The 9,682-nt window shown below is 38.0% G+C and overlaps 1 protein-coding gene across 1 annotated transcript; it reads right to left on the reverse strand.

The window, feature by feature from the left end:
• Nucleotides 1–6,903: 6,903 nt before the first annotated feature.
• Nucleotides 6,904–7,945, reverse strand: LOC125766073 (lipase member I-like). Its single transcript, XM_049431663.1, has 2 exons — nt 7,843–7,945; nt 6,904–7,796 (listed from the first exon to the last, which is right to left on the reverse strand). Exons 1-2 carry the CDS (start codon nt 7,943–7,945, stop codon nt 7,375–7,377), a joined length of 525 nt encoding a protein of 174 aa, XP_049287620.1. The 3' UTR covers nt 6,904–7,374.
• Nucleotides 7,946–9,682: the final 1,737 nt, after the last annotated feature.

Below are 9,682 nucleotides of genomic sequence, written 5' to 3' on the forward strand. Positions count from 1 at the left end.
GCTCCGTTCCCGCCCTCTTTTAAATATCCCCTTATTCCGTACTCCTGTTGGCCGCAACAACCCATGTAGCGTGCCATGTATGTGTTCAACTACTCCTGGTTTTCACCATTCTCTGTCATCCTATCGTGCTCGTCTCCGATACACTCTTTAGACTCTTTTTATCTTTCCTTCTTATCCGTAGTAGCCTAAGTTCAGGATAGTTTCTAAGCCTAGTTTCCTTAAGTTGTTATTTCACCGTCCTTAGTGTTAGGGTACTTAGTAGTGATGAGAAAGTTCCTATTTTTAGGAACTGTACGGAACCAGTTTCTTTTCAATAAGGAACGGAACGAGCCTGGTAGGTTCGACAAACCTACTACAACGGAAATTTTGAATAATTTTTTTTATTCATAACTAAGGCCGTATTGCAATTCAAACAATTTACATCTTCCTTTCCTTTTTAAGGAACTTTCTCTTTTTTAATATATATAAATGTGATCAATATGCACAATATTCACAACACAATTCCTCCTTATAATTTCCTAAAACTAGAATTAGTTAACATACATTTGGAAGAACGATTACAGATCGCTCGCCTCTGGGTGTATAGCATCTCATTTTAATACTACTTTGCTATCAATTAAAATGAAAACAAAACACTTCCAATACCTACAATTGCAGGTGATTGCAAATGCAACGCATAAAATGTCATCGGAATGTCACCCTAACGATGAATAATTACTTGTTTTCACCTTATAGTCCGACCATGCAAAAGGTTGCAAATTTACGGTTAAACACATTGCTTGTAAAAAAAGGAAAAATCTGCGCACCCAAGCATATGATGTACCGTGCATGGTCGCGTTTTCACAGCATATTTTCCATTGATTTAATTGCCCGATCTCTGGTAATACGCTTTACGCCAGTGTGATTTTAATAACGTTAATTAGCCAGCCAGGGGGGGTTTTCTCACACATTTTGCTTCTGTATTTCCATCATCGTGGCATGCTTAAAAAAAAACAAACTTTGACTCATTTCGAACATGGAAAATCCCACAGCAAAGCACCATCAAAACGCATTATGTGGCATTGATTTTTAATCGCCGGTACTGGTAAGGGATTTTTTTTTACTTCAAGCACACCGGTTCTAGACTCACGGAATTGCCCAGTGGTCGGTTGGAAATGAGATTTTTTGTTGTTTTCATTTGGTAACAATTATGCTGCGGGTGCCCCATGGTGCCCGATAGGGAATGTGTATACTGTTCGCTCTGTTTTGTATGATACGAATTTTTTTCTCTCATTCACAGACAGAACCTATGGAAATGAATTCCAACGCAAGGTTTGGTTGAATGGATTTTCGATTCGTTTATTGATTATGGTTTTTTTTTGACTTGGTCGTTTTTATGCGGGAAGGTGTTGTGGTACAATGGGAACAAAACCTTTGCTTCGGTGCTCATTTCACGCTGGAGCCGCATAAAAGCGTTCGAAGTAGCCATGTTGATGATGTACTATAGCGGATAATGTGTATATGAAAAATGCTTGTACTTTTGCTTTTAGTCGCTGAAAACAAATTAAATGCTGAATTGGAATTGTTTCAGCTCCTGTACATGTTGTACGTATACTGCATTTTTGTTGTCATTGTCATCGTTAATGAGTGAACCAATTAGCAACACTAAAACTGTTGATTATTTGCATAGATTTAAATATATCACAGTGTCTAACAATTGATTGTACATTTCTACAACTTTCAAGAAGTTACAGAGGTTAGCCCACTTAGGAATATGAAGATGCTGTTCAAGAGTTTTGGCCAGCAGTAAGTAATTTTGTTTTCCCATCAATTTTCAATGGCTGTAGATTGTGGTTTTTCTCCCTCGATAAATTGTGATTGTACGCCATAATTGTCTCTTCAATGGTCGTTCAGTTTGCACACCCTCGACGCTTCATGATTACATCGTTGCCGAAAGTAAACTTTGATGGTGGCCGCTGATTAATGGTTACTCACTTGACACATCACACACGTCGAGCGACATTAATTGGACAACGCTCTTGAGTGGTCTCTGCTTTTGGTTTTTGGTTTTGGTAGGTAGTACGCATACTACAGGAGTACTTTCGAAGTTAAGCTTACTTGTATGCTGGGCGTGGTTGGCTTACTTTGACGGAGATTATGTGTCGTGCTACATCAAGAGGAATGGGTGTAGTTAGTGTATTTTGCTTTCTCTTATTATGATCATGGGTGAACATTTTTTGAGGAAAGTATGAATGGATGGTGAGAACGGAAAAAGTAGACTTAGACTTTAAACCGAAAGAAATTCAAACTTTTTTTGACATTGTATAAACGTATGATAAGCGGTTTGAAGCAAGCGGTACCACACTTTGGTCAAATATTAATAAGGACTTTAGTTGGAGGCGAATCCACCGGGTAATTCGAGATCTTTACAGTCATGTCGTGGGAAACTAGTGATAACCAGGTTTCTCTTATATATCACGGGTTTGTCGATTCCAACGCGCCAACAAGGACTTCTTAGTATTGGGATTTATAAAACTTGTAAGTTCTCAAGTTTAAGATGATATCTCTCAAACTATTTTTGAGTTTAACAAGACAGTAAAGGTACAAAATCCAATTCTCCGTAGCAAAGACTTGCTATCCGGATACGCAGTGAAAATATGTCTAGGATAATCTCTTAACCAACATAAGAACAGAAAAATAGCATTTTTGTATGAGTATCAAATTTGGCCACCGGAATTGAACATTAGTGATACAGAACCAAAATAGTCGTTAGTTTAGTGAAAGTGTTTGTATAACAACTCTAGATAAATAAGCAAACAAAAAGCATAGAAAATGGTTATAAATAAATCCTAATTTATCCTGAACTTCCTTTATCCTGGTGAAGGATTTGTAAGACAAACCGTCAGATTTGAAGTATGATCAATCTAAAACTCACTGTGCTGTTCTTTCAAGGGCTTCGAGTGTCATCCTACTCAAGGTAAGGCCTCGATGTCTGCATCCGTCAAGTAAGGGAAATCTGTTCTAGATTTCTATGATCGCCTGAACGGTCGATTCCGCGTGACGTGCAGAATGTGCACACAATCACATTACAAACATAAAATCGTATAAAATATGTCAAAGGAAATGGAAAACAATTACATTTAAGCGTACAGTATGTCTTAAATCTCTTACAGTGTATCTAATTAAATTAAGCTACCAACTGAACAACATGAAGCATTTAACATACTTTTTTTACTCCCAAAAACCACTCGTACTTTGGAAATTGTTTTAAACATTATGACAGGATTTGTTTATTTCAATAACCATCGTATACGATTTACGATTTACAATTGAAAACCTTTCACAAGAAATTATATTCCACAAATCAGTTGATTAATAATTCAATAAAACCGTAGCCCAGTGAAGTACGAAAATGGATCATTCCTTTTCGTCTGTAAAGCTTTTCCAGTACATCCTACTGAGTCGTCCCACCCGCTCCTGACACTTTCGCACACGTCTGCGGATTTCCGGGCGTTCGTAAATCCTCATCAGAGATCAAAGTTTTTGTGCACACTGCACAAACATGTCCGTTTGTGTGCGTGTATTTTAATGTTTGGGGAGCGCGTTGGAACAATGAACACAAACAAAGGAAAACTACCCTTTCGGTATCTTCCGCTCTGTGGTAGTTGTCACCGAGCACCAGCATGTGCAATTACAAAACTTTGCTCGTGTGCAAATTATCTGTCTGTCACCTGTAGGCAAATGGTATCACACAGCGCAACGGGGATATGATAAAATCCGATCCAGGTGAAGATGAAGCGCACGGTACATTCTCACCAACTGACCCAGAATGCAAATATTTGCATGCATATTTTATCCTCCTCCGGTAGCAGACGACGAAGCCTTTGTCCCTTGCCGTTCTTGTACGCCGCAAGGAAGGCGATCGTTCGGTATGGGAATGTGCCCCGGAGCTTCCGGTACAGGTATTGGAAGAAATCAATTAATCATTCATTTTTCATTCATTTTTACACCTCAACGACACACAAAACAAGCAAAGGGACGGGTTTGGGGTGACCGAGGTGATAAACAAACAAACATGGGGGGAGGGATGGGTGTAAAAAAAACCTCGTCCCAACAGCATCAACACAGGCTGCAGGAAGACTATTTTTGTGTCCATTCGCACAGTCCACAGCAGGTTGGGCAGAAAAGCATCGAAATCCGATATCAGATTGAATATTAATTTATTTATGGGTGAAATATCACCACAAGGGCGATGTAATGTCCTGTACCACATCTGTTGGTACTGCGACCAGACGCAAACAGAAAGGCAATGTAACAGGCGGTAATGATGGATGAAAGATTTATTAGCATGCGGTTAATTTATTGTAGCATTTGTGTATTGCCAGTGACATGTTTTCATTTTTTTGTGTCTTACTTTCCTCGTCCGAAGAACACAATTTGGTGGCCTAATTTTTCGATACTTTCGATGAATTTACATAAGCAGAATAAAAGAACAGGATGTATAAAGAGTACTGATGCACTTTATACTGAAATGGAAATTTTCTGGAGCATCAACGCAAACCGAGTACTTTTGGATAAAAATTGGAAATTCATGTTTTTTGTTAGGTAAATTGATTTACTTCTTTCTTACTAAACTATCCTCGGTAGTCGATTATCACTAAACCAATGGATCGTTTCCGTGCCGTAACGTTTATTTCTCAGAATAATTTCGTAACGCATCGAAAATGACCCAAAGGAACTTCTTCCGGTTTTGAATCGGTTCCTTTAACTAAGCAGATGGTATAGTCTACCATTTTGGGACTGAGACTATCCCTTAACCCTTCCGGAAGAAACCATTCTAGAATCGATTTGAAGCATCGAAAGAATGCTCCATCTTATCAATCATGCTCACTTCGGGAACACCTCGGGGAGTCTGTGACTGTGTGACAAGGGTTTCCATCCCAAGGGGGAGTTGGGGAACGAGTTATGTTTTGCTTTTTGCAACCTTTTCCCTTAAAAGCTTCAGACATCAACAGCTTCCTATACTATAAAAGCCTGGTAAAATGTTTGCCTGTGCTGTGGGGAGGCCTGAAATCATCGGCAGGATTTCTTCCCAGGAACGTCGAACCAAATGCACGACAGCTTTAGTGCGGAAGAACGACTATTTGTGCTTCTCACATAACGCTTGGGTGTCTGGATTTCCCGTGTAAATTGCGTAGAAAAGTGTTTCATAACCCTTTTTCTTTGCGTTGCCCTTTTTTCATTGCCTTCAAGCGACTTACCAGTCAGCAATCAGTTGGTGTGACTTCTTTTCCCAGGGTTTAAGTTTGATTAACTTCTGCCTGACACTTGATTCTTGGCAATGGGTGGCTTTCCCCATTCTAGTGCTCCATCTTACGTAGACAGATGCTGGATAAATTGCGTAAATGAAGGGAGATCGGATCGGATGTCAGGTGATAAAAACGATGAGCTGTGCGGAAGAATTGCCATGGCGTGAACAAAGGTTTGATTGTTATAGTGCTGGAATGATAAATTGAAAGCTATCTAGTACGAGAAAATTGCAATAACGAAAGAAGGAATGAATGGTTTTAGGTGAGCAGAAGAGGCATTTCACGGAGATGCGATTAATATTTACAGGCTAGCAGTTTATAGTAACTGTAGTGGGATAGAGCTTTTACATATTTTTGAACATTGGATTTATGTAAAATTTAGTTATCACTTTTGCAATCTAGTTGCAATTTACTTAAAATTAAAAATGACTTATGTCGAATAGCGAATGAAGTTGGTGTATCTGTTAAATGATTTAAAATTTGGTATTCTTTTTGTGTGGAACTTTCTAGAGCATCAAGGATTGTCTAAAAACGGGAGCCGAACGCATTTTTTTCATAAACCAAAATACCAGTAAACGAACAAAAGTGTTTTTTTGCCATAAAAGTCAATTGTAAATTCGCGTTTATTACAATTATTCTCTTTATCTTTCTACGAATAAGAGAAGAAGCTCATCAAGGGCTGAATTAAATCATATAGGTTCTTATATGAGTGCTTGCTTGTCTTGTTTGCATTTGTTTCTCCACATAAATGATGATTATTACATCCAAATCCCAATCAAATTACATCCATCACTTTTACATGCATGTCTAAACATCCTTCGAAAGTATCGCCGGGATCGAGCAGGAATCAGATCGGGATCAGAGCATCCGAACGACCAACAAGGATTGATAATAAAAGCTTTGGTTCATTTACGCAACTAATTATTGGAAATGTTAGGTAAGAGTTCAAAATAACAGTATTTAACTTTTGGAATTTTCTATAAGTGGTTTAGTGTGAAAGAACGACACCTCTTCCGCTATACCAAGAAACTCCCTGAATGAACGTCTATATTGTTGTGGTGAATCTGAACGAATCTCTCCCCCGGTTATTTTATTTAAGTTTGTTTGCAACGAATCGTAAGGGATTCATGAGTGTTTGAGAATTCATTTGAATTCATAAAAATTGATTTATAATTTGCGATTTGGCTCATGATTTGAATGACTGAAGACTCATATAAATCACTCTTCAATAAGATAATCAATAAGGACAACAATAGGTACTAAATTTCATTCAATTTTATTCTTGTACGTCCTTGTCCGATATTAAAAAATACCTTACTGAATTGTTCAATACCTCGAATAGGCGAAATTAACTATTCGGTTTTGGAATAAAAATTTTCAAATTGAAAAAAATGCTTTATTAACCAAAAAATCACTCATTGCACATACCTTTTCAGATTTTTCATTACAAAAAACGTATTTAAGTATACCGAAGCCAGAAAGTCATTGGGTTCATATAAAGAACGTAGACACAATTTTACAACATTATGTAATCCTTCCCCTAATCATGTACTGAATCGAAAGGAATCCTGCGTGACGCAGCTTTATATTGGTGATGGGGGATGATCGGCATATGCTTACCAGTGGCTAAGCCATACGATACATTTCCAAACCTTTCATGCTACATGTTCTCTCGTTGGCTAATCTATTTTATTTCGCACATCTACCTTTGATGCGTTTTGTGTTTTATGTGGCACTCTGAAATGCGTTCTCAGAGCTTTAAATTTCATACTTTTAGTACCATTTGGCACAGTATTTCCCATTTTCTTTCTGTTTATGTCCATCTTGACGAAATGTGTGTTTATCTTTTCGGATGAATTTATCATCCGAATTCATTTTTTATTTTAAAAAAATCATTCTTGTGTATGTGTGTGATATTATATGTCTGAAATTCAGAATCCATTTTTCACGTACGAACTTAGGTGATGTATAATTTTAAGCTAATCCTGCACATTTGTGTGTTCGTTTACAAGTAAAAATTGCCCGGTATTCTGTAAAATAAATCAGTCATCATCACTCGATGTCTTAAATAACATTTAACTTGGACTTACCTTTTTGAGTAAATACCCAACCGATCTTTTGGCCGGAATAAGCATCCCCGTAATCTAAGAGCTGAGTCACACTTCTGACCTTGAATTACGTTGGCCGGATCGAGCGTTTGGATAAACAGTTCCGCCGCGTATTGATGGCTACATATTAGCGCATTCGCCAACTCGGCCAATCCAGTAATTCCCGCTTTACAAGGTGCTTGCGGATGGTACCCTGCGTTCGGTAGGAAGTTTTGAGTACCCACGAACGGTCCTAAGCCCATCGCATACCGGGACGTGGAGATCACTTGCACGTACTTTGCATCGGTACGGGCTAACCGGCGGGGCAGCCCAACATCAATAGGGTGAGAAAACAGCGGACCGGCCGGATCCAGCGCATAGATGTTGCCGATCCGTCCGGGAAACAGCTTACAGCAGCATGCTGTTCCCAATCAGGGACACATTTTCCAGTGAAAAACTCAACACACTTATGTACTGCAAGAATTGGGACAGATAGTTGGCCACCACGGGAACACCTTTACGGGCGGCAATCTCATATCCGTACTCGGCGTAAGGTTTCCAATCCAGCATACATTAGTTGGTGTTTTTTACAAAGCGCAGATAGCGTGGAGTCAACTTATTGAACAGAGTGTTATTGGTATCCTGTTTGTACATAGCAATCGAATGTCTCTCTGGGGCACTAATGTTTCGAATCCGGTCGTACGCGGTGTTGGCACTATAAACGAATCAAGCAATCTTGCCAACGGGACTTCCGTGAGTGTAGCCAGTATATTCTGCAATTTTACTCCTCTGGCATCGCCGACAATGCTGCAGAGTAGAACAGTGAGGAAAATTAACATCTTAGACATACTGTAGTGTACACCTTCAGCTTTCACAGTTAACAGTCGTATGAAGACTACCGAAGATCTCCCAAACCGTCTTATATCAAGAGCTGCGATTTGCTGCGATCATAAACATGGATACTGTTGCGATATCAACTGCTTTGGAAGGTGAAGCGAACAACAGAGAAATAGCTGTGAAAACAAATGAAATGTGGTTTGCAGTTTGAACATTTGCAGATACGAAACGAGCAGTACACGGAACACTCTTAGTAAGTTTGGCATATTTATGCCTCGCAAATTCCCTACAAGTAACCGCATCTGATCGTGGGTGACGTCACTTGAGTTGACTACTACGTTTGAAAGTAGGTCGGGAATTCTTACGAATTGGTTGTAGGTAATTGGCAAACGTAAATAGTAAACAAAAAAACAGTAGACAACTACAGTTTCTAACAACGTGCAAAAATATTTTTGTTTCGAACAGTCTGTATGGAAATATGGATTGTAACAACTAACTTGTCGGAAATTTGTCTTATGTTCGTTTGTTGAAACTTTACAAATTGAGTAAGGACAATAATTAAGTTAGAAAACTTAATATTTCATCAAGAAAACAATTCAAAACATTTCAAAAGAAAACAAAAATCATTTTTGTGTTGCGACAGCCTGCCTATCTGATCGGGATCGAGCAGGGATCAGATCGGTATCAGCATCCGAACGACCAACAAGGATTGCCAATAAAAAACTGTGGTTCATTTACTTAACTTTAGAATCCGGTAAGAGACAAACATTTCATAAGTGTGGTGCTTGCTTAAACCGTTTTTGTTTCTTTGGCACTTTACTACCTAGAAAGGACAATACAAAGTAAAACTATCACAACACGCATTTTTAAATTTCTTATCTCGTATTATTAAAAATACGTTGTATACTTTAGTTTAATAAATAAATAATTTTCAAACAGATTATTCGTAACAAATTTTTAATAAAGGAATATAATGAGTTATAACACGAAGCAAGTGCAATTGCCTGATATTATAGGCAGTTTTTCTGTTAATTAGAATTTTAGGAATTTACTAGAATAAAATGAAAACCCACTAATATGTAATTTCTTTCTAAATCGATTCCACTAATTAGACATATTACCAGGGATCAAACCAGTTTTCTCTCAAATATTGTAAATTTATAAATACCCATCTCAAATGCATAAAAAACATGTCAATAGAATTAAGCCATACAAAGGCTGGGTGATTTAAATCAATGAGTATAAATTATCAAAACATCCCGAATGCAATAAATATTGATACTTGTAGCATAATATTTATTCGTAACTTCAACTGTGTACTTTAAATTATCGATCCAGCTGCAAAATGCAAATCGACTAAAAACACCCCGTTGCGAATGGTTTTGTTTCGATTCGAGCACAATTCCAATTAATCATTTATGTATTGTCGGGCCACATTGCCTCGCATGTTCTATTAGCAATTAAAATACC

Source organism: Anopheles funestus, chromosome 2RL (assembly GCF_943734845.2).
Source record: "Anopheles funestus chromosome 2RL, idAnoFuneDA-416_04, whole genome shotgun sequence".
NCBI classification, from domain to species: Eukaryota; Metazoa; Arthropoda; class Insecta; order Diptera; family Culicidae; genus Anopheles; species Anopheles funestus.

Coding starts and splice junctions, on each gene's coding strand:
- LOC125766073 (XM_049431663.1), bottom strand. CDS start 7,945: ATGCTGGATTGGAAACCTTACGCCGAGTACGGATATGAGATTGCCGCC. Junction 7,797..7,842: donor CCAATTCTTGCAGTACATAA/GTGTGTTGAGTT, acceptor GATTGGGAACAG/CATGCTGCTGTAAGCTGTTT.